This window comes from Lissotriton vulgaris, chromosome 5 (genome assembly GCF_964263255.1).
Source record: "Lissotriton vulgaris chromosome 5, aLisVul1.2, whole genome shotgun sequence".
In the NCBI taxonomy this organism is placed as follows: Eukaryota; Metazoa; Chordata; class Amphibia; order Caudata; family Salamandridae; genus Lissotriton; species Lissotriton vulgaris.
The window spans coordinates 1,748,243,475-1,748,269,413 of record NC_141693.1 but is presented as its reverse complement, the minus strand read 5'-3'; the positions used below and the strand labels follow the sequence as shown (position 1 = coordinate 1,748,269,413).

The following is a 25,939-nucleotide window of genomic DNA, read 5'->3' as shown; positions in this document are numbered from 1 at the left end:
GAGGGACAACAGATTATGATCACTTTCGACTGAAGGTACTATTACCATATCCCTCACTGAGCTCCATAGGCACACATCAAGCAAGATGTAATCAATTCTTGATGTGTGATTGGGCCTATTATATGTATGGGCACCCCCCTTGTCCGAGCTAGTCCTTCCATTTAGAGCCCTCAGGCCATACTCTATACTAAGGGCATTTAGCTGCAGTGCCACCTCTGACCATTTTTTGATTGGGGGCAGCTCTAGGACTGGTATCCCCCTCCTACCATCCTCCTCATCCTGGTCCTGGGTAACATCCGAGCCCAAGGGCTCGAACGTGCAGTTGACATCACCTGCAACCAGGGTGCAGGCTTTGTATGGAGTGGCCCCTAACAAGTCCTCCAACAGTGCGATTGTGGGAGACTGCCTCCCCCCCTTAGTGCCTCGGGCATAAACATTGAATATGTTCAAAACGACACGACCCCTGGCGTCCTTCAATGTGATGTTGAGCAAGTCTGGGCTATTAGTCTTGGTTTCCACTACCCTACAATTTAGGGATGAAGCTACCCAGATAAGAAGGCCCCCCGAAGGTCGTCCCCTGCCCGAATCTGGGCAAACAGCTGGGATGGCATAAGCAGAGTACCCCACCCTGCATACTGGCTCCCTACTCCATGTCTCCTGGAAAATGCATATGGAATACTCTTCCAGTAATGCATTCCAGTCGGGCAGTGCCAGTTTTCTGGTTATTCCAGCAACGTTCCAGCTGAAGACCTTTAAAACTTGGTCCGTCACAGCAGGAGCGCAACGGGAAACTATCTCTTGACATGGAGCCACCCTATCCGAGCATGGCAGTGATCCCCAATGACCAATAGAAACTAGGTCCCCCGAAGGGTCCAAGGTAACCGGTGGTGTAGTTTGGGTTTCATTAAGGGAGGGAGAGATAGGTGACATTGCGATACCGTATGGGGACTCGCCCAATTCCCCCCTATCTAAGCCTCCCGTTGCCTCAAGTCAGTGGCTCCTAAGGCCACAATTTTGACCCGGCCAGCCGGTCTGGGGATAGAAAAGGGGCTCAAACATACTGTGTATTCCACCAATAACACCCTTGCTCGTTTCCCCCAAAACAGGCCTAAAGGCGTGGTTTACAGTCCGCGGGTAGAAATAGGTCAGGTCCACTGCGCTAATTCCAGGGCCACCCACCGCTTGATCTTGACTACAGATCAATCTAGCCACTCTGTTATCCTGGAAGTTGATAATGACGCAGTCTCCCTCCAGCTGCTTCTTGCTCTTACCAACCCAGCCCACCCTGCGGACACCAAGGATTAGTCCGTCTACGCCCTCAGGGAGTGGTTTATTTGTTTTTAGCCAATGAAGGCTTTTATTTTTTAAGGCCTGGTGGGTCTCTAGTTGGTTATCTTTCAAGGGTGGGACCTTCACCAGTACAACGACATAGGGGTGGCAATCCGGGGGGAGATCAGCATAGGGACTACGAGACGATTTCTTCCAGGCGGGTGCAGCTAGAGCAGATACTGCCGAATGGGTTTTGACAGGATTAACTGGCAGAGCTGCCCCATCTCCCTTGGTCTTGGCACTGTTTAGGGGTAATTGCTTAGGTTTAGAATTAGAATTACACCCACCCGTTGGAGCCTTTGGTTGCGTTGCTTTCTTATGCACTTTAGGGACGTTAGTGGGGTTCTCTTGCGATGGAATACAATGTGGGGCGGGACCTGGTTTGGACATAGGTGGGGCAGTGTTAGTAAGAATAGGAGCCACACTTGGTGCTATTGGGGAAGCCGTCTTTAGCGGGACTGGGTCCTGTACCGGAGCAGCAGCAGCAGCTGCTCCTTTTCCCAACTTGCCACATGTGGGGTCCTGACTATTCCTAGTCTGATGTTTGATCAGAGTTTTGAGTGAAAAGAAGTTGTCAAGAGTCGACTGCTCAAGACTATTTACTCTGGCCTCCACCCTCTTAATTTGATCTATAAGCGGTATCAGAGAGCGATTGAGCGCCTCAATGATTTGATCCAGGCAAGCTGGGACTTGGATTGGAGGTAATTTGTCATTAGTATCAAGTCCCATTTCCTGGGACAGAGGCTCTCCCAACCCATCCAAATGCTCTGGGCTCTGACCATTACCTAATTTTGCACCCGTGGCCCTTAACCCTTGCTTCCTGAAGCGCTTTAAAAGTATGGGATGGCTACCTTTACGTGCACTCACAACTCTTTTCCTCTTGGCACGTTTCGGAGCACCCTGAAACACGCACGGAACTGAAGTACCCACAGAAGGAGCAGGGTCTGGCAACGGGGAGTTTTGACTAGTAACAGGAGAAAATAAAGGTAGAGCGCACCCTCCCGCAGTTTCATCACTGGCAACACCTGGTGTTAACTGTACTACTAAATTCTCTAACCTGTCTATACTTTCGCCTATTTCGGACAACCGGGAATGCTCAGGCACTTCTATAATAAGTGGGGGTGGAACCATAATTGTGGGAGGTGACAAGACTTTGGCCGCAGAGCCAAGAGAGGATCGTCTAGCAGGTAGGAGATCCCCGGAGAGGCGACGTTCCGTCATCGCAATCTCCTTCTCTATGACTACCGCTACTCTGGTTATAAACCTATCCATAGCACCTATCGTTGGGTTCCCCCCAGCCCCTTTGCCTCCAGCTCTGAGCGGTTTCCCAGAGCGAGTAGACATGATTGGTGTTTTACCCTCTGGCAGTGTCACAGTACCTTTCAGGGCCAGTATAGGTGATGTTAGGGACCTGGCCCAGCCCAGCCTCTGTCAGCCCCTGACTGCCACAGACTGCCCGCCCTTTGCCCGGGCTTCGCTCGGCGTCCCGCACGCGTCCCGCTGTGCGCCAAGCAGCCTGTTAAGTAGTGGCCGTTGTGGGCGGGGGCGTGTCTCACTGGGGGCGCGGCCGTGTGCACCTGAGCGGCGCAGGGACTCCTGGTCTTTTGAGTCCCTGCTTGCACACGCCCTCTGTTGGTGTTCCACTCCTCCTTGCTTCTTACTCAATCACCCAACAGCCTTGCAACCTGGCCCCTTGCTGCAACCCACGAAGCGGCACCCGCGAAGCTGGTGCCGCGAGCGGTAGCGGGAGCAGCGGTATCCGAAGGGATAGAGAGCAACAGGTCAGCTCCGGGGGTCCGTGGGTCCTTCTCCTCTCCTCTCCCGGGTGACAAACAACGGATAAGACGTCCCGCAGGCAAGAGGAAGCACACGCCTTTTAGATCTTGGTTGGGCGGGGGGCGTGTCTCACTGGGGGCGCGGCCGTGCGCACCTGAGCGGCGCAGGGACTCCTGGTCTTTCGAGTCCCTGCTTGCACACGCCCTCTGTTGGTGTTCCACTCCTTCTTGCTGCTTACTCAATCACCCAACAGCCTTGCAACCTGGCCCCTCGCTGCAATCCACGAAGCGACAACCGCGAAGCGGGTGCGGCGAGCGGTAGTGGGAGCAGCGGTATCCGAAGGGATAGAGAGCAACAGGTCAGCTCCGGGGGTCCGTGGGTCCTTCTCCTCTCCTCTCCCGGGTGACAAACAACGGATAAGACGTCCCGCAGGCAAGAGGAAGCACACACCTTTTAGATCTTGGTTGGGCGGGGGGCGTGTCTCACTGGGGGCGCGGCCGTGCGCACCTGAGCGGCGCAGGGACTCCTGGTCTTTCGAGTCCCTGCTTGCACACGCCCTCTGTTGGTGTTCCACTCCTCCTTGCTGCTTACTCAATCACCCAACAGCCTTGCAACCTGGCCCCTCGCTGCAACCCGCGAAGCGGCACCCGCGAAGCGGGTGCGGCGGGCGGTAGCGGGAGCAGCGGTATCCGAAAGGATAGAGAGCAACAGGTCAGCTCCGGGGGTCCGTGGGTACTTCTCCTCTCCTCTCCCGGGTGACAAACAACGGATAAGACGTCCGTAATTGATTTAGTGTGCTTTAGCAAGGTTATCTTGTATTTTGTCATATGGGGACATCGTCTTTTTTTCTAGGTCTGGATAAATGTTATGAAATTAAAAAATTGGCATACAAACAAGTACGCAGACCTAAGGTTCTCTGTGAGTCTGATCCATATTTTATGTAAATGATCTTAAGCAAGATTTCAAGGCTTTCCAGAACTTAGGGGCCTGTCCTTGTCTGAATGTTTTTATTGTTGAAGGTTCATTACTTGATAAGATGAAGACTAGCAGGTCTAAGGATGCTACCTGGGATCTGGTGTGCCATATTTGGAAGGCCTAGTCCATCTGGAACAAACCCCAATGTGTCATAAGACAACTTCAGTCAATGCAACTGTTTAGCAAGAACAACAAAAAACACGGGAGATCCTAAACTGTTAGAAGTACAAAGTTATTTATATAAAGTAATCGTTAAAAAGGAGTACATACACATGAATGAAGTCAACAAGAGATCATGAAAAGAAAGTGAAAATCAATTATTCTAACAATTCATGGCCAGCAACTATTCTACAACAGTACATAACACGACAAATCTCAACATGAAAACATATGTCGCAAGAGATTTAGCACAATTTCTCCGGAATAGAAGAGAAGGTCGATGTTTAGGTCTTGTGGTCACCATACCCTGATGACATCACAATAATTGACACGGCTGACGTTCCATAATAAATGCATGATTAGTGTAATAACTCATAGACAAATTTCGGTTTTAAATACCACCTGTATTAGGGCTCAGTTGTGATATGCCAGGGAAACATTATTTACTTTTCTTAGTATTGCATGAAAAAGTGTGTGTTCATCTGAAGAGGATACAGTGCCACAAAACACAGACAAGCACTGTGAACCTGAATTATTTTTAACCCAGATTGTCATCTTTTATTGGTTGCTCTAGTGTATAATGCAATGATAGATGCATTGAAAAATCATATGGAGAGAAAAAAGGAGATTTAAATAAAACAATAGTAGTTATGTTGCCATGTATTAATTTATGTAGACCACATATTGGACAATGAACTACATTATTGACCTAAATTATTCTTTACTATTAGTACATTTTGATTTAAGATCATTTGCAAGCCTCTGTCGCTCAAGATGGACAAGATTTATTTAGTGCCATAAGGTGCCTCCTTGATGAGGCTGGAGACGTAGTTTTTTGGGCCGATTTTAAGCCATAAATGAATGTAGCCTGCTTTGTCTCACTTGTATATAGAAACAAAGCGGTCCTTGACACAACTCAAAAAACCAATTAATGTAAATCTTATTTTTAGGATAAACAGATTAAATCTGTAGCTGGGGAGAGGAGATGTATTATTTGCAAAAAACAGTATTAATGCAACAAAACCAACACAAACAGGAAAGGTCCTGAATCGTATTACTCTGCTTAACGATTATTCCAGACTTTACGTTGCGTGTAACACAGGACATGACTCCTTGTTTTGGAAGGGTCCTGAATCGTATTACTCTGCTTAACGATTATTCCAGACTTTATGTTGCGTGTAACACAGGACACGCCTCCTTATTTTGGAAACCTCGGCAAGACGATGCTCGAGTTTGTCATTTTTCGAACCCCTTCTCTCGGTGGTCGGTTGGAATAATCGTTAAGCAGAGTAATACGATTCAGGACCCTTCCAGCTATCAGGCTTTGTTTGCCTTTACCGAGTTCTTTTATGACGGTCTATGAGCGATTGTGCATCCAATTATCAATCCATCCTTGGATATTCATTGACACATCATTAATAGGTGGCCCGTCCAGTCGCATTGACGTGACCCCTTCCCTTCTGACCCCAGTTCTGAAGAAGACCCGGAGCAGAGGCCGTGAATATCCCCTTTTTTGCACTAGGGTCGAAACGTCGACGATTATGCCCCCATCATTTTGAGGCCTACACCTTTAATTTTCCCTGCCCTTGTCCCCCCCTTGGGTATGGTAAAATTATGTATATATAAGTGTATGGGTAGGCTTTTGGTTGTTCAACTGGAAAATTTGTATTTTTAGTTGTACATAATTATCTTAAATTTGTCCTTTGAGCTATTTTCTCTCTTCAATTCACTTGAGCACCCCCTTTTCTTTTGCCTACTGCATCTTGAAGTTTTCTCTTTTGATCAATTATTTTAGGAACATGTAAATAAATTTGTTATATAAAAGAGAGATCAAGTAGAACTGTTCTTTTGATTTGCTTGTGTTGGTTTTGTTGCATTAATACCGTTTTTTGCAAATAATACATCTCCTCTCCCCAGCTACAGATTTAATCTGTTTATCCTAAAAATAAGATTTACATTAATTGGTTTTTTGAGTTGTCAAGGACCGCTTTGTTTCTATATATAAATTGTTACCCAGGTCCTTTGACTCACTGGGTCAACCCCATTGTTTTAATGTTGTCTCACTTGTAGCCTTTCTTATCATCTTCAGCTTTGTCATGAGTTAGAAGATACTGCAAAAGAATGCTTAGTTTGTGCCGGTGTTTCCGGGTGCTTGGCACAGGCACTTATTTTTAAAACTGATGCTCATCTACTGGCATACACCATTTGGTGGTGCTCTCAGCCTGTTTTTGTTTAGCACAGCAAAAGTCTTTAGCAATTCAGTCTATTATAAAATTTTAAAACTGGCACTTCCAGGAAATAGTCTCTAAATAATCTCTACAGCTTGGGTTGATCTGCAATAGTTAAGATGATGCGCTTGTTGAAGTGTGATGGTCAGAAGGTAATGCTGGCACTTCACTGGCAGTGCACAGTGAAAAAGGAGTACATACAGTACATACATTTTGGCCAGTAACTATTGAGGATCGCTTAGAGTGGATTTTACAGCCACCCCTTCTGCCTTGTGTTTGATTGTTTACTGGTGACACTTGGTCTTGAGACAGACGAGCCTAGAGCGGGATGGGGCCCAGAGCTGTGATGGAACTGAGGCTGGTAGTTTAAGTGTTTGGCACTGGCAGAACTCAAGTCACTGATCTCTGCTCTTCAAGAATGTATGAGATATTTAATGATCTGCCAATATGTGAATTGGGGGTTATAGAAACACCTGTTACAGTGCTTAGAAACAGCAAAAGTTGTGGCATTCTCCTTTTGGTTTGGCAAGTTTCCCAGGTGGTATCAAGTTATGTATGTTATGAAAGATGTGGTGCAACTTTGTGTGTGTGTGTGTGTGTGTGTGTGTGTGTGCGTGTGCGTGTGCGTGTGTGTGTGTGTGTGTGTGTGGTTGTGTGTGTGTGTGCGTGTGCGTGTGTGTGTGTGTGTGTGTGTGTGTGTGTGTGGTTGTGTGTGTGTGTGTGAGCGAGAGAGAGAGAGAGGGAGAGGGAGAGGGAGATATCACACTTGATTGTAATTTAGATTTAAAGGTTAATATATTGAAGAATGGCTTCCTATTTGCAGAATAACTTGTGCTGGTCTATTATTAATTACATTTGATTGCTACACATTTTATGATTCCGTAAGGGAGATGAAGCGTTTTCTCGTTAAAGGATTTTTTTTATCATGTTGACATTTATTGTGGTTTATGTTTATATGCTCTACTAATAAACATAATATTGACCTGACAATAGTAACAGAAGCTTGTTCTGCTCTGCTGCGCCTAAACTTTTATGGTTCGAATAGTCGGCTATGCGGCGAGCACAAGGTAAGTGTTTTGTTTTTTAATATAACTTTACTTCGTCTGCTGTCGACTCCCAGCCCCACCCTGCCCCCTCTGACCTGCATGGGCTGCTCCTGCTTGACTCTAAGAGTAAATGCATGTGCCGAACTATGAAAATATTTGTCATGTAAATCATACAAGAAACAACATCTAAAAATATGATGGTTTCTTCAAAAATTCTAAATGTCTTTTTTTAACAATCGGAAGAGTTTCTTCTTAGTTCATCAGGTTATATCAATGCATTGAAAGCCATTTATTGAAAGTGATCATTTAGAATCATAAATGTAGATACATTTATGCCCTCCAAACCCCTTCCTGATGACAATGCCAGTAGTAAACTTAGAGGCAAGTCAGTTGTCATGTGTACCTTATATGTGACCTGCATTCTTATTATAGATGGAGCAAAGTTAGAACCTGTTAAATCAAACTCCGGAGGTTTTTGTGCCACACATTTTCTGAACTCACTCATTTGAAGGTTATCATGTAAGTGATATTGAAGAAAAAGTAGACTCTGTGAAGTAAAATATTTTCCTGCAGTCACATACTTTGTTCAAGCAGGGAAGCTGGGATTGATCATGGATTTTCTGGTTTCACATTATGTAATTCAGCTAATAAATAGGTATCTCTTTCCCTTAAGCATTTTACAGCAACAGTCACTGCTTTGTCGTTCATTCTTGGCACAGGGGCAGACAGAAGCCACATGAAAGATGACCTTGTTTTGGGCTCAAGGGCTCAAGGGTTCAAGAGGAACACTAGATGAGTCACAGCAAGGCACCTTGCCTTTCTATAAGACTAGGCTTGGGATTTCTGTGATGCTCAGGGATAGCGGAGGGCAGGAATCTGATTGGTCCCCTGCCTGTCACTCACTTCAAATCAGTGTGCTGCCTGCAGGACATTAAGTGGGACGGGCCCTGCCAGGTCTCAGCAGTGGCAGTAATAAAAAACTGTCTTTGAAATAGATCCCTATTGGGTTCTAAATTCAGGTCCTTCAGAGAAAAACTCAATGCTTGAATAGAGTAATTGATGTCTCCATATATTTTGTTTATTTAGCTTTTCCATACAACATATGACTCTTTTACATGAGTGAGCCGCCTCTAGGTGTCTGGGTGAGTTCTGGTTGTGGGTGAGTTATTCATGTTGGGTGATGGCTGGGGGCTCTGGAGAAGAGTGCGAAGGTTGTCCGAATTTCTCAGAGTGCCTCTCAACCGGTAATAAAGGTGTTCAGACTTCATGCAATCCTTGGCCTCTATGCAGTGAGTGCACAGCGACGATCACATGTTCCAGCTGTAACTGTGATTGTATTTAAAAGTGTGTGAAGGAGGTACACAACTGTCAAAATATTGACCGCACTGAAGGAAAATAAAAAACCCGAATTTCCTCGTACATGAAAAGTATCAGAGTTAAGAACTGCATTCCAGCGATTTTACCTGGTTTTGTCAGGTCCTAACAAAATCCAGCTTTGTTCACTTTCATTCATCTGCTCATCCATCTGCCCACACAAATGAAGCATTCATCAAAAGATAAATTCCCAAGCCATCCAGGTTCCCACTCACCCAACTGTACAACAAACTTACAACATCATCTACTACTCCATCCATTTTCTAATGTATGTATACAGCCATTCAAGCCTACATAACATAACATAACATAACATAACATAACATAACATAACATAACATAACATAACATAACATAACATAACATAACATAACATAACATAACATGACAAGTTCACCTGTTGGGGAATTTTGGCTCTGTAATGCCAGATGTTTATACTTTACCATCCATAGTTGACCACTTTGCTGGCTCAACAATCCGTGCACTTACGAATACAAACAAACAAACTGAAATGTATGCACCATATATGCAAGAGTGTTAGTACTACTGCTGCTGCATAATGTGGCGCATCTTTTATTTCAGAGAGGAGGTTTCACGGATACTTCCTGAACTTTACCTGCTGTGAAAGGGGGAAATGGGTTCTTCTCCTGGAATGTCAGTTAAGAAAGGTCTCACTGCTATTACAATGTTGTACCTTTTCTATTAAGGAGGAAAGCTTCACTTCTCTCCAGGATGAACCTGTTCCTTGGGGAATGGAAAAACAACAATTGATGAACAGAATGCAGAACAATGTCATACATTCACCCCAGTACAGAGATCTGGGCCTAAATCCATCGTTTTTTTGCACTCCACAACACCCCAGTTCAGACATGGCCATATGCAAATCAGCCTTGACCCTGTGCCTCATGGGAACAGTCCAGCCCGAACTGCCAAGCCATGTCTTTCCTGGACCAGAATCAAGCATCCTAGGACCGGTTTCTGGCAGCCGTCTTCAGCCAGGATAGCCTGACTCCAGTGGTGTGGAGGGCATGGGACTCACGTCTGAGCATACCCATCCCACTCGGGGTGACAAATGCAAAAACAGCAATTGATGGACAGAATGCAGAACAATGTCATACATTCACCTCAGTACAGAGATCTGGGCATAGATCCATTGTTTATTTGCACTCCACACCACCCCAGTTCAGACATGGCCATATGCAAATCAGCCTTGACCCTGTGCCTCATGGGAACAGTCCAGCCCGAACTGTCAAGCCATGTCTTTCCTGGACCAGATTGATTCAGATGCTCCATCCATCACCACCCCCTTTTGTACCGCTTTTGCCCGCCATAAGTGTGGCAGGGTATGCTCAGACGTGAGTCCCTTGCTCACTTTGCCACTGGATTCAAGCAAGCCGGGCTGAAGACGGCTGGAATGCCAGAAACCGGTCCTCGGAAGCTTGTTTCCGATCCAGGGAAGACATGGCTTGCCAGCTCGGGCTGGACTGTTCCCATGAGGCACAGGGTCAGACTGATTTGCATATAGCCATGTCTCAACTGGGGTGGCAGAGTGGGCTAAAGAATGGTGATGGATTAAACCTAGATCTTTTGACTGGGTGTGAGTGTTTGATTGATTCAGATGCTCCGTCTATCACCACCCCCTTTTGTACCGCCTTGTGGAAGGGAAGCCTTACATTGCTAATGCTTGGCTGTGCCTATTCTGTGAGGGAGAAAAACCAAAGGTGATGATGGACGGAGCGTTGACAATACAAACACTCACCCCCAGTCAACTGATCTGGGTTTAATCCATCACTGTGTGCTCTGCCTATTCTGTGAGGGAGAGAAGCTTGTACTGAATCAGCCCTTCTCATGTTCCAGAATCATTCATCACAATCACTGTTGCATACCTTCGTTGGTGCTGGTGCTATAGGGTGAATCTGGCTGTGGGCTGTAACCATGACTATAAGCAACCAGTGAGTGCCCCACCATCTTCCATGAAGACTAACAGGACGAGTTTCTACCTTTGTCAGCGAAAACTGCAGACTATATCTGTGTATTCTGAGGGTATGGAATAGTAAGGGGGTGGGACCTGAATAGCAGCACGTGTAAAGTTGTGTATTGTCTTTTCAATAAAAAATATTTAGGAGCTATATAGACCGCTCTAAAATACTTGTGATGTATTTTCTTCTTGCTGCTTTATGTCTATAGGTCAAAGAGGAAACATGTTAGATTGTGCTGATTTTCATGTTTTTGTATCTGACTTGGCATAACTATACTGACCAGACCAAGGTCACTATTTCAGTCCTTTAGAAATAGCTTGGATGGTTAATACACCTGCACTGTAATCTAATGTTAGGTTAGATAGTTGTAGTCTGAAATAGATTAGCGCGTTCAATGTTTTTGGGCCTGATTTAGAGTTTGGCGGATGGGATACTCTGTCACAAATTAAATGAATATCCGTCTGCTAAATTTCAAGTGTATTTTAGCCATTGGCACTTGTAATATGGCTGATAGGATATCTGTCACATTTGTGTCGGAGTGACCCATCTGCCAAACTCCTAACTCAGGCCTTTTGTTACTGATATTTGTTAGTAGCTTTTGTCCCCACTTCCTGCTGCGCAGTGGGTGCTGGCGGGGGTGTTGACTAGAGCTCAGTGTCTCCCATCGTCTTCCTAGCTGGCCTGTTTCCATCGACCCTTTCTATCATTATCTCCCTTTAAGTCATCGTTTCAAGGTGTTCTGTCACATGCGAGTGGGTGAGGAGACAAACATCCAGGTGGTTCCGTGTTTGCTGTATCAGTAGAGCAACCAGCACAAGCCACACTTACACATCAACCTACAGCAACAGTGCACATTAGACACAGTCCATTTCACCATGATGTGCCCAATGCAGTTCAAGTGTTTCTCGCTCAGGGGTACATCCTTTCGAATTGTACTGACAAATAATAACTTATCATTAATTTAAATATCCACTGTGAAAAAGTTAGACTAAACCTACTACATCCACAAAATACTTGGAATGGCATTGAATCCATATAATTAGGAAAGGTACTCAAAACGTAACCACCATTTGAGCAAGCGACAATTGTACGTCCCAGTAGAATAAAACAAATTGCAATGTCCTCCCGCACATGAATACACAGCTATTCATATCTTTAAATTTGTGATACTATTTCTATATTTTCTATTAAAACAGAAAAAAAGGAGTCACTGGTTCCTTGCTCTGTGGATCACCACCGTGTGCATGAATTTTATACTTCACGTAGTTCCAAATGTTCATTCTTGAAGTATGAGGTGCCTTATGTCATTACACACTACTAGGTATTTTGCAATATTCATTGTTTGCAGATTTCACCTAGCTTGCTTTCTTTGAATTCTCTCTTCTTCAAGCATGGTCTAGTGCTGGGCTCCTGCACTCAACTGCCATCCACAAGCCCGGTCTACTGATGCCAGTTGTGGACTTATTCTAGATTGCACTCTATGGCCTCCCTGCTCTACATTGCTGTGTGGAAGAACCTGGCTTGAGTGGATAACATAGTCCAGACTATCTCAATGAGACCCAATGCTGACTGGCCTTCTTTTCTCACATAGTTGAAAACTAAAGCCCTTAAGCTGTCCATCGCCACTAACCCATAGCCCCAGCCTGTCCTATCCTTACTAGTTGGGTACACCTCGTTGCTTGTTGGTAAATCTTAGACTTGCACCCCTCTAACATTATTGACTAAGCGACGCCCCTTGTCCTGTTTTTCCTGTGTGCGCTGAGATTTGTGTTTTTTCAATTACAAATTGAAGTGCAGGGCTGCAAATAGAAGTAAAAAACTGGTGAATGGCACCTACTCACACCTTCTATGTGGCAACCTAATATATTGAGAATAAATTGTATTAATGTCTTTATAGATGCAAAAGAAGAAAAACTGTAGTTTGATAAAGGACAAATGATGTGCCAAAACTGCAATAGGAAAACCTTCCTATTTTTGTAACAATATTTTTTGCAAAATGTTACCCTCTGCCTACAGCTCAGAAGTGTATTGCGGTCACTACCAATAGCTCAATCTTTTTTCAACGTACTGATTGCAAGTGACGAAAACTGGGGAAAAATGTTGTACTTGGACTGAAAAACACAAAAGAAATAAAGAAATATATGTTTATTTCTAATTTTTTCTTCTTCCCTAGCAAAACCTGAGGTTGATAATAAACCCCCGAAGGTGTTTCTTCACCATCATGTCCAGATGAAAAAACTTCAGGTATGTGTTGTTGATAAAAAAGGAGGTATATAATCAAAAATGCCATGTTTGTCAGATGCATAAGGCTTTTTTATTTATTACATGAGAGGGATACAAATACATCCATCTCTAATTTACACGCAGCATATGCTATCTATAGGTATCAGCACAAGGCTTTGAGCATTTTTTGCTCAGTTGCAGTATTTGCCTAAAAGTGTACATATGGGTATTCAAACGTATTGGCAAAGATTTGATTCAAATTTATAGAGCGCAGCAATTACGTGTAGGCATCAAGGCACTATAATAACGTCAGATTGCTACAGAACAGCTGCAGCTCAACCAATTACCAAACAGTGGAGGCTGACTAAGTAGTATACAGAAAGGTCTTAAGTGCCTTTCTAAAAGGCAAGTGTCTATTGAACCCCATCAGAGACTGGGGGAGGGAGTTCTAGAGTCTGGCTATAGCCACCGAAAAGGCTCTTCCCCACCCCCCAATTTCTTCTTTTGATTTCTAGGTATGGTAACAAGTTTAGGATGCCCTAAACACAGATTTCTGCCTGGGGTATACCGGTGGAACAGATAACTGACTAAATATCGAGGGACAAAATATAGACTACCCAAAATATAGAATCCAAAATATCGACCGACAAAATATCGAATTCCTATCTACAAGCAGGTAAATACCAAAATATCGAACCCAAAATATCGTTTGTATATATATATATACTTTGTAAAAATATCGAATTTCTTAAAAATAATGTACAATTAAAAGAATATTAAAAATAAATAGCTAAAATATACTTAAAATACTTAAATTACCTTACAATTATTAAACAACTAATTTAACCTATAAAAAAAATATACAATCATATCTGGTAAAACATATATGTATATATATTAACATGATATTAATAAAAAATACACAATATTATTACCGTAGGATAGCGTAGGGGTAAAAATTACTATTCCCACTCCAGAGAGTGCAGCAGTAGGGAAAGCGTTGGATAGCGTAGGGTTAAAAATTACTATTCCCAATCCAGAGAGTGCAACAGTAGGGAAAGCGTTGGATAGCGTAGGGGTAAAAATTACTATTCCCACTCCAGTGAGTGCAACAGTAGGGAAAGCATTGGATAGTGTCGGGGTAAAAATTACTATTCCCAATCCAGAGAGTGCAACAGTAGGGAAAGCGTTGGATAGCGTAGGGGTAAAAATTACTATTCCCACGCCAGTAAGTGCAACAGTAGGGAAAACATTGGATAGCGTAGGGGTAAAAATTACTATTCCCACTCCAGAGGGGGCAACAGTAGGGAAAGCGTTGGATAGCGTAGGGGTAAAAATTACTATTCCCACTCCCGTAAGTGCAACAGTAGGGAATGCGTTGGATAGCGTAGGGGTAAAGCTTACTATTACCACTCCAGAGAGTGCAAAAGTAGGGAAAACTTTGGATAGCATAGGGGTAAAAATTACTATTCCCACTCCAGTGAGTGCAACAGTAGGGAAAGCATTGGATAGTGTAGGGGTAAAAATTACTATTCCCACTCTAGAGAGTGCAACAGTAGGGAAAGCGTTGGATAGCATAGGGGTAAAAATTACTATTCCCACTCCAGAGAGTGCAATAGTAGGGAAAGCGTTGGATAGCGTAGGGGTAAACATTACTATTCCCACTCCAGAGAGTGCAACAGTAGGGAAAGCGTTGGATAGCGTAGGGGTAAAAATTACTATTTCCACTCCAGAGAGTGCAACAGAAGGGAAAGCATTGGATAGCATAGGGGTAAAATTTACTATTCCCACTCTAGTTAAAATAAATTAATATCATTCACATAATTATCAATTAATCAATTAATAAAAATTAATTATCAATTAAGAATGAATTAATTATCAATTAAAAATTAATTAACAATGTATTCAAAATAAATACCAATAAATTAATTAACATATTTAATTAATTATAATAAAATTACTTCCCACCCTATTCCCCTATAAACCCACAACCTGCTACAAAACAAAAATTAATTTAATTCACATAATTATCAATTAATCAATTAATACAAATTAATTATCAATTAAGAATTAATTAATTTCCAATTAAAAATTAATTAACAATGTATTCTAAATAAATACCAATTAATTAATTAACATATTGAATTAATTATGAATAAATTACTTCCCACACTATTCCCCTATCAACCCACAACCCACTACAGAATTAAATTAGGCAAAAATAAATAACATAAAATGAATTACTTAAAATAAATTACAAAAATATATACACTTTTGACACATATACTAACATGCAAAACACTTTAAAAAATCGATATTAGTAAAAATTCAATATTTTTAATAAACTATATTATGTACTTCGATATTTTGACTGTCTATATTTTTAAAATCGATATTACATTACTTACCTTCAAAACAATATTTTTGTGGAGAAGTGTGGCTCAAGTGGTTGGAGCAGCAGACCCTGATGCAGAGGTCTGGCCCGGGACCAGGGTTCAATTCCCCGCCTCGGCGGGTCTTGGGCTCAAATTCCCCCGGACCTTACAATTCTCGCCTCGGTGCCTATTCCAATCATGGAGTCCCACTCTGCAACTCTGGGCAATAGCTTGCTTAATCTCCACGACGGCCCCTCGCAGCGGGATGCCTGGCTTTCACCTTGGGGATACCCAGTAATGGGTTATCTAACAGGGGAATACCAGGACGGGTTCCCTAAGCAAGCGCTTAGAAACCGGTCGGTGATACAGCGCTATATAAATGAACTACATTTACATTTACATTTACATGTCTATATTCTGTCCATTCGATATTTTGTCCATTCTATATTTTGGAGTCGATATTTAGGTTAGTCTATATTTTGGAATCAATATTTTGACCATTTACCCGGTGGAACATATCCCTGATACGAGCTGAAATTGCATGATGGAAAACCTTGTGTACGATGTAGATAGTCTTAAACCTGATTCGCTTACAGATGGGAAATAGCCTTTAAAACAAGGTTTTTACCTCGTTGTGCCTTTACCACGCACTTTTCAGCACGCATATTTGAACAGCAAATATGCATTTACAAAGATTGCCAGTACCAAGCATTTAAGGTAGCTTGGGGGGGGGTCTCACCCACAAATATATTGCTTTTAAATATAAAAACAATGCATGGCATTGGCATGCGGTTTAAATGCATATTCACGTTAAAAACATGCGTGCTAAAAAATGCATGTCAAAGGCATGCAAAGTAATTGCCTGCTTTGTACCATCTTACAGATGGGGAGCAAGTGCAGCTCCTGGAACCCAGCGGTCGCTGATTGGCGCTTTAGAATGTGCAGAAGTGCCTTAACAAGAGCGTTCTTTGCTACCTGCAGTTTGGCCTGGGTACTAATATTTGAGTCCAGCAATAGGGCATTACAATAATCCATTCTGGACATGGCCAATGCCAGGGCCACCTTTTTCTGTCCTGAAAAATAGAACATTTTCTGAAACTTCCTTATAAGCCAAAAATAGGTCGCAACTGTATGATTGGCATGCCCATTGAGTGAGAGTTTGCTATCTAGATTCACTCCAAGCTTTTTGACCTTCTCCTCTGGAGTAGGGAGTGTACCTAACATGTACGACCACCAGTTGGCATTCCAAATCGAGGCTTGCATCCCAAAGAGCAACACCTCAGTTTTTTACCCATTCAGTCAGACATGCAGTCTCTTGTTTGTGTTGGTTAACATTGTGGGCCTGATGTAGAACTTGGCTGCAACAGGGCATCTAAACAAAATCAACGTATTTTCCTTATGTCAACCTCTCGCATCCTCCTTCTAGTGGTGGGGAAACCACTGAGATTCGAAATGAGAAGCCCTTTAACTATCTGAAAACCCTGCCATGAAATGAAAAGATGGGTACCCATTGACACCCCCAGTGTCTGAGAGGTACCGCCTAAGTAGGTCTCTTAAGAGTTTGTTGCACCCGTTACATTTAACTGGTACTTTATTAAACTTGGTTGGGAACTCAGACTAAACTGCAAATGAACAGATATGTTATTTTTTACTGTTATCTTACTGCTGTTCTAGATGCAGACTTTCACCTATAGGCTATTATGAGTAAAAGTGCATAGTGAGATATTATCAAGTGTCACAAAATATGCTTTCTTATATCATATGTGTACATAACTACATGACATTGTGTAACTTGTAAAACCCAATAACATTTGTTTAAAAAAAACTATGAGAAAAATCATCTGACAGCCTGCTGACACAGGTCCACCAACTCAACAGTCTCAGAAAGGCTGCCCTAAGCATGGGAGGACATCACCTTCCAATACTGTATTTTCTTGTTTGCAACAGCCATGCATGGCACAATGATTGCAAACATGAAAAATGCCAAAATGTCTCCCATGACCTGGGAGAAAGCTCCCACTGTATTAGAATATTTGCTTTTCAGAAACAAACTTCCTTTTTGTAGATTGGTTCTTAAAAAAAACAAATACCAAAAGGGCTGCAATGACATGGCTTCCCTGCTGGGAGTGCATTATTTCAGGAAGTGTTTCTATAGGTGGAAGCAATTTTGCCAAAAAACCCCTGTTGAAAAAGCAGGGAGGTCTTAAGAGGGTGGGCCTACTGAGCGATAAATATGCTCCAGAGTCTTCCCCATTAAGCAGTCATGTTTGCTCACTGCTGTATTTGCTTTACATCCACAAATTGATGTTTTGTTCTGGCCTATATTCTGCAGAGCAGTCATTTAATTGCATTTTACTTATATTGTAGCTATCTTGACAGGACCTCTTTTATCTATTTAATCAAAAGCGTGGATGTCTGAAAACATGCTTCTAAACACAAGAATCTGTACTGTGAGTGCATGTCTGTATTTAGGTGTTTCTGGTATGGATAATCACTCAATGAACTTGTAGCAGTTAAATCAGTTATTTCCTATTAACAGGAATTAACCTGCATATTGTCCTGTATATAATATATATATATTTATAATTGGACATTATAATATTGTGGCTGCCTGTGATTTGAGTGCCTGCTTACATAGTAATTTATTCTTGTTTCCTTTAAATTAATAATAGTAAAATGTAAGGTACAACTGAAAGGTGTGTTATTTGAAAAGCATCAACATTAAAACAGTAACAGGCCCGAAGTAAAAAATAAAAACTATCCATTGTGAAAGCCAGATCAACTGACTTTGCCATTGCTTGTTTAAAGTCATTTCTAATATTGTCTAAAGTGCATAAGACTTATAATATTGTCCAAAGTGCATCGGAATTAAAGGAATTAAAGTAAAATAAAAAGGGAGGTTAAGATTTAGCACAAAAAAACATTGAAGAAATCCGTTTATGAAAAAAAACTGGAAATAGGTGTATTTTACACTAGGTATAACCCATCACATTTGTTTGAATTTCCTTGGCCTCAAATGCAAAGGGTTCTTTTTGGGGTAATGTCACAAAATATTTTTTTTAATGGAGTTAGTGAATTTTACTGTAAATATGATGTGACATCTCCAAAAGGCAGCCATGAAAGGAGAATTTTGAGGACCCCAGGTTTTTATTTTTTTAAGATTCCTAAAAGGTGGTGATGTGTAATCTAGAAATGATTCATCACACTGGTTTGGTGTGTGTAGGCTTCAAAGGCAACACTACTACGGAGTTTAAAGAATCTATTTTTTAAACAATTGTAAACATTTTTTTAAACAATTCTTTTTAACTCCTTCACTGCGGCGGCTATTCCGCCACAGTGCTGAGGGGGCGAGGCGGAAGAGCGGCGGGCGCATGCTGGTGACGGAACCGCTCCGACACCAGCGTCGGTTGCGCTGTGCTTATGACGGAGCGCTTCCGTAATGGCCCCACCCACTCAATAGAACGCTCAGCGCATGCACGGAATTCACGCCGCGCATGAGCGGCGGGCGGGCCATGACGGAACTGCTCCGTCATCAGCACAGCGCCACCGCAGCTGATGACGGAGCGGTTCCGTCATCAGCCCACAAGGGGTTAAACAATTCTGGGAAGTGGTGACTTTCAAAAAGTAGAGAACTTCAAAGCCAGGTACAAAGGGGAGTTTAGTAAGGGAGGTGGCCGAGTTATTTAAAAAAAATCTGAAACCAGGAAATTGGTGCCACGCAGTATCGCTGAAAGTTTAAAAATGTAAAAAGAAAAAAGCTACATATGCTCAACACTGGCCTCATAATAGTGTTTTTTTTTTATTGCTGCTGGGAGAGTGGGGCACGACGCACCTCAGGGGGAGGGAGGACATGCAACACAATACATTGATACAAGCAACAGAACAGAGGGCAGAGGCTAATAGAATCTGCACCCAACACGTGAATAGTGTTCCTCATTTAATTGAAGGTGCACGAAACCAAGGAGTACTTCCCCCTATACTCACCACAGTATGGGAACTAATCCTACAAATTTGATACAACAGCAAGAAGGTTTCAGCACTCTATAGACAGATTACCAATACTTCTTATCACAGTCCACTTCAAATAAGTATTGAGAAAATGATTGCATATAAATGAAAAAGGCATCCAAATTCGATAAATGCATTTCTAGTTCCAAAATTCTATTTATTATTCACAAAACAGAATCTTCTTTCACAGACGGATTCCTCATAGCCAACGCGTTTCGTCTCATTAGGAGACTTCTTCAGGGCTATTCAAGTAAATATACAAGTACATATTTAAAACGATGGAGTCTAACCTCATTATCCCACATTGAATACACAAACATCAGCATCATTCATGTTTAAAAAGATTTCTCATACAAAATTACCATTATTTACAAAAAAATTATATATGAAATGAACAAATATATACAAAATCTCAAAACAGTGCACGATTTAAAATAAAAATACAACTGATTAGAAAATCAAATCACATATACCCACATCCTCCTATTGTTATAAAAATTACGCTTTACACCTTTAAACTAACACAGGAAGTGAAAACACTCCAACCCTATACATATGTACATGAAACACCACATAAGTATAAATAACACAGTAAAAACAATACCTTAAAGTATATAACATATGTTATGTTCTTCAGGCATCGCGTAGTATTTCAAAAAGCAGTATGAGTTAAACACTCAATACAGTATTCTAACAGTCTGTAATGATAAATAGTACATTAGGGATTAATATTCCTTATAAAAGTTCCCAAACAGTACAGATCAGAGATAACATATAAACAACTATTGGTGAACATATAATTTATGAACAAAAAGTCCCCTGTGGAAAAAGCAGGAAAACCACAAGAGTACAAAACAATGGTGTCTATCTGTTATTGAGTATACATTTCATCATAAAGGCACATCTCTGTGTATATGTTAATCATAGTATTCTAACAGTCCATTGCATACTCGAATTCCTAAAAAATAGGTTAAACCCAGAAACATTTGCATCTTAGAAAGAGAAATAGTCTATTCATAGAGCGCCCTATCTTTTAATTGCATAATCAATTTCTAAACAACAAAGTTGAGACCAAGACATTTGCGTCTTGAAAGGAGAAATAACCTGCTAGTAGAGTAGCCATGCATGGATTATTTCATATAACACTGCAGTTGTGCACTAAGCTCGGTAATCACAACGAGCACAGAAGATTTAAATCCGCCGATCACTACAATTATCGTCCGATCCCATGATGCACCCATCACGGATTACGCCTAATTTTCCCGTTGCGTGCTCATAAGTCTCCCATAATGATTGTAAACAAAGCTTGCATTAACCCCTTCGCCGCGGCGGGAATTCCGCCGCAGCGCTAAGGGGGCGGGGGGGGGGTCAAGCAGCGCTCGCATGCTCGTGACGGAGCCGCTCCATCACGAGCCACGGTTGAGCTGTGCTCGTGACGGAGCGGTTCCGTCACGAACGCGCCCGCTCAATAGAACGGGCCGCGCAGGTGCGAAATTCGCGCCGCGCAGGCGCGCCGAGCGGGCCTTGACGGAACCGCTCCGTCATGAACACAGCTCAGCCGATGCTCATGATGGAGCGGCTCCGTCATGAGCACACAAGGGGTTAACAAAGACCCCGCCCATAATGATTAAGCGAGCACAGCGGCCATTTTTGCCTTGTCACGCACTATCAAGAAATGCCTAAGTTACATCAATTTCGGAGATTCCATATAAAAATACATAAAAATGCGAAAGATGGAGCGCTCAACCACCACAACTGTGAGTATAGTACAATGTGTTTTTAGATAAACACTCCGCAAGCTTTGTGAAACATAATTAAATGCCACCTAACAGGAGCGGTATTTGAAGCCACAATGTTGGAAAGATCCTCAATGACCAAGGATGTATGTCCTGAGCAGTGTATTAATGTTGTTTAAATTAAAAACATAACAATGTTCAAAGTAATAAGCCAATACCCTGTGCTGTAACCATTAATAAATGTAATTAATTAAACACCAAGACCAACTTTAAGGTTCGTTTATAAAACCTAACAGGTGCATAGTAAATCAATTTAACATCCTAAAGTGTCCCCTAACTCACCTTAGAACGGCATAATAACCGCACGCAATCCGATCAGTATGTAGGTTTCGCCAAACAAAACCGTACTGACCTCGCATTTTTAAATACCGCGTAGCGGAAATCACGGATCACGTGACTCCGCAAGTACCCAATCAACAAGTTCATGAGCACATTTCGGCCATCTTTTCCCTTTCGAGCTTTAACAACAACTATTCCTCATTAGAAAGTTACTTAAAAATAGGGGAACTCACCAACTTCCGTTATCGTAAACGCCAGAGAGCATCAAGCAAAACAGTGGCGACCATCTTGTAATTGCTCGCTCGAAGTATCCAAGTCTGTATGTTTAAACACAGATGAATAACGTGTGTGTATAAAAAATATCATAGCCAGGAGGGCTTTTATAAAAACAATTTCAACTCTCTAAGAGAATCCATGGATGTACTGTAAACAAAAGCCAAATATCGAAAGACTGAATTTGGACATTTGTTAGATAACGGAAATTTTAATTCCTCAAGTTCGTACCACTGGCTATACTTATAAGGCCAAATCTATTTCTACTGTACAACCATTTTATGATTGCAGACTAGAATATCAAAAAGCTGTGTGTTTAAAAAGCAGATATATCTATACTAATATAATAAAGAGAGAGCCCAAACCTTTGAGGCGGGTAATCTCAGGAACCACATCACCAATCACAACACCCAATACAGCGTTGGAAAGGGCAGTTGCAGCAGAAGGACATAGGCTATGCAGACGCCCACCATATACATTTAAAAGGTAAAAGAACCGTGCCAGCAAAGTAGTCCCTTGTGGGCTTGTCTGCGTTGTGCTGTGGGTGTGGTTTCGGGGCGTGACAAAAGCTGGGGGCGTGTGGTATGTTCCGCCCTTCATGCCATGTCTCATATCTTGTGCTAATCCCACCCTGCTCCTTTTAAATACCCCTGTACCCCATAATCATAACCCACCCCTACTCCTTAAAATACCCCAACACCCTTAAACACTAACCCATCTTAACCCTATAAATATACCCTGTACCCCAAAACCTAAACCCTAACAATACCCCTGTTCCCCAAAACCCAAACCAAGCCCTGAACCCTATAAATACTCCTGTACCTCAAAACCCAAATCTATCCCTGAACGCTAAAAATACCCCTGAACCCCAAAACCCAAACCTAGCCCTGAACCCTAAAAATACCACTGTACCCCAAAACCCAAACCTACTCCTGAACCCTAAAATACCCTTGTACCCCAAAACCCAAACCTAGCCCTGAACCCTTAAAATACCCCTGTACCCCAAAACCCAAACCTACCCCTGAACCCTAAAAATACCCATGTACCCCAAAACCCAAACCTAGCCCTGAACCCTAAAAATAACCCTGTACCCCAAAACCCAAACCTACCCCTGAACCCTAAAATACCCCTGTACCCCAAAACCCAAACCTAGCCCTAAACCCATAAAATATCCCTTTACCCCAAAACCCAAACCTACCCTTGATGCCTAAAAATGCCCCTATACCCCAAAACCCATACCTATCCCTAAACCCTAAAACTACCCCTGTACCCCATAACCCAAAACTATATCTGAACCCTTAAAATACCGAAACCATATACCTCAGTACCCCAAAACATATACTTCTATACCCATACTTACCTTATCCAAAGATTAAAAAAAACATGTTTTTACCATTCATTTATTTACAACTAATTTCGTTGTAAATGTATGGGTGGTAAAAGCATATAAAATGTAATGCCATGCGTTATAATGGCAGTGCGGAGTCATGGCATTTTCGTAACGAAGGTATGCGGAGTGATGGTATGCGGAAAGAAAGTTGCGGAATAATGTGTGTTTACCCTCCCCCGGTAAGTACATTGGTGGCATGGCGGCCCACATCTCCAGCAACATACTCATATTTTTTCACCACCCATTTGAAAAATGCACATGTCTCTCTTATTGATGGCCAGCACTGACATACACTTTTAGACACACCTCCTGCCACAAGTTCTAGAATTGCGAACTTTAGAGCTGGGGAGCTACGTTCGAATCTCGGCATCAGCTCAACATCCTGTGATTCCAGGCAAATCGCTTTGTCTCCCCGTGCCTACCACAAATGAATGTGTTCTTCTGTAATGTAAATTGTACTCATGCCATGTTGTTGAGTTCGCTCTATATAATATTGCAAGGAAAAATAAAGTAGGGAAACTCGAGTTCACACACTACTGAACGCGCAATCTTAAGTGCATCAGCAGTGCACTGTGAATCGGAGCGTTTCACAGGCCTGTCACAAATAAGAAATGCTATCAAAACAAAATCCTACAAAACAATATACTACTGGCCGGCAGCAATTCATACCTGGACAACGTCGGGACGGGCTGCTAGTACACTTATATTTTAATGCCTCAAATTCATTGCACTAGCTGTGCTAATATTGCCATGTTTACAACTATTATACAACCATCTTGTAATTGCTGACTTAAATATCTAAAACTGTATATTTTAGACACAGATAAATACAAGTTGTTAACGGTAAGTTACACATATTCATTTCATTAGTCCATTTGAGTAGAACATTAAGGGGTCGATTCCGATTCGGTAAAGGAATCCGTATGACGATTCGTATTCATAGCCGTTACCGTACGATTCGTCCAAATCCGTCCAAATCGCGTAGTAAAATCCGTTGGTAAAATATACGTCCAAACCTTTGCGAACCGTACGAAAATCAAGTGAAAATCTGTACGATATGGACCCTGAAAGTGAACCGTACGATTCGTAAACATGCCGTACGACCGGACAAGTATGATCCGGACCGGGGAGCGAGAACACGATTCGTACGGGAAAACGACACGTATGAGCTGCGATTTGTACGGTAAACATCGCGTATGAGCAAACCACAAAATCAAATACGAAATTAACCCCCCGAACAAAGCGCACGAGAACCCCGTAAAAACGTCATGTATGAGCGAGCCACAAAATCAAATACGAAACAAACCCCCCCCTGAACGAAGCGCATGCGAACCCCGTAAAATCGTTGTGTATGAGCGAGCCACAAAATCAGATACAAAACGAACCCCCCTGAACGAAGCGCACGCGAACCCCGTAAAAACGTCATGTATGAGCGAGCCACAAAAGTAAATACGAGACAAACCCCCCTGAACGAAGCGCACGTGAACCCCTAAAAACAGCACCAGGAGGGTGCAAACGACTTGCACAACACCACAGAACATGTCTCCTGTGTACAAACCATTGGAAATGAATGTCCTGGCCAGATCCAAACAGACAAACAGAGGGCTTAACTCAGACCCACCCCTTATAACACACCCACCAAAAATTCAAAATAAGCGCCACCCACAAATGGACCAATAAAAAGGTTCCACACACACAAACCATGATCCTTTGCAACATACCAATTTAGCTACAGACACTGACAACACACCAACTGCACACATCCACCTTCACACATACCCCACCAATCACATTCAGACCCACACCCCCATTCACATTCAGACCCACACACCCACATCCATACACACCGTCACCCCCAATTACATTCACTCCACACCATGTCCACACAGAAGAATCCAAAATTCACAAAGGAGGAGATGGAGATCCTTGTAGATGAAGTCATCAGAGTCGAGCCACAGCTGTTTGGCGCATTGGTCAGACGGACCAGCATAGCTGACAAAACATGCCTGTGGGAGAGGATAGTCAATAAGGTGAATGCTGTTGCACCCATCAGATGCACCAGGAGGGAGTGCCAGGCCAGGTGGTACGATCTGCTGAGGATGATCAAGCGGAAGATGGACGAAGATTACGCCCAGAGCCAACACACTGGAGGTGGGCCCCGCAGACCAGTACAGTACCATACCAGGGAGGAGAAGGTCATGGCTTTGCTACCACCGGAGGGAGTACATGGCATTGAAGGAGTCGTAGAGCCTAGTGAGTACACAAACAACTCATGTAACATGGGGGTAATTGCATCCACACCACAGTTAAAAAAAATGCCTGCATCAACCCCCAAGCGCCCGCCGCCCACAATTACAGTCAAAAAGAATGCTAATGCCACTAACATGTGTATGCCCCATTGACAAACCAAGGCCATGCTATGTCCATTGCTACAGAAAGCACAGACCCAAGAATGGACGTACGGTGTGCTGGGAGGGTGGGTGTCACAAAATGCATTGTGGGACTCCAAAGAAGACCCTATTGCATGGGCGTCCGCAGGGGGGAAAGGGAGGCTCTTGGCCCCCCTGGTTTGCCAGTGTGTCTGGTGTGGGCCCAGTCAGGGCCGGACCTAGTCCATCATGCTTTTGAAATGGTGCCATTGTCCCAGGTGGCAGCACCCGCCATTGGGTGGGAAGGGTACAAGGGGGTTGCTGAGAATTGTGCAAGGCTGAGGGGAGGACGGTGCAAGG

The 25,939-nt window shown here is 42.8% G+C and overlaps 1 protein-coding gene across 1 annotated transcript in view; it reads left to right on the top strand.

Moving 5' to 3' along the window:
• Nucleotides 1–25,939, top strand: part of CFAP97D1 (CFAP97 domain containing 1) — a 662,361-nt gene that overhangs the window by 136,979 nt on the left and 499,443 nt on the right. Inside the window, exon 2 of the mRNA XM_086920478.1 lies at nt 13,040–13,110. Coding sequence (XP_086776604.1) covers nt 13,040–13,110 — 71 coding nt within the window. The remainder of the gene's footprint in view (nt 1–13,039; nt 13,111–25,939) is intronic.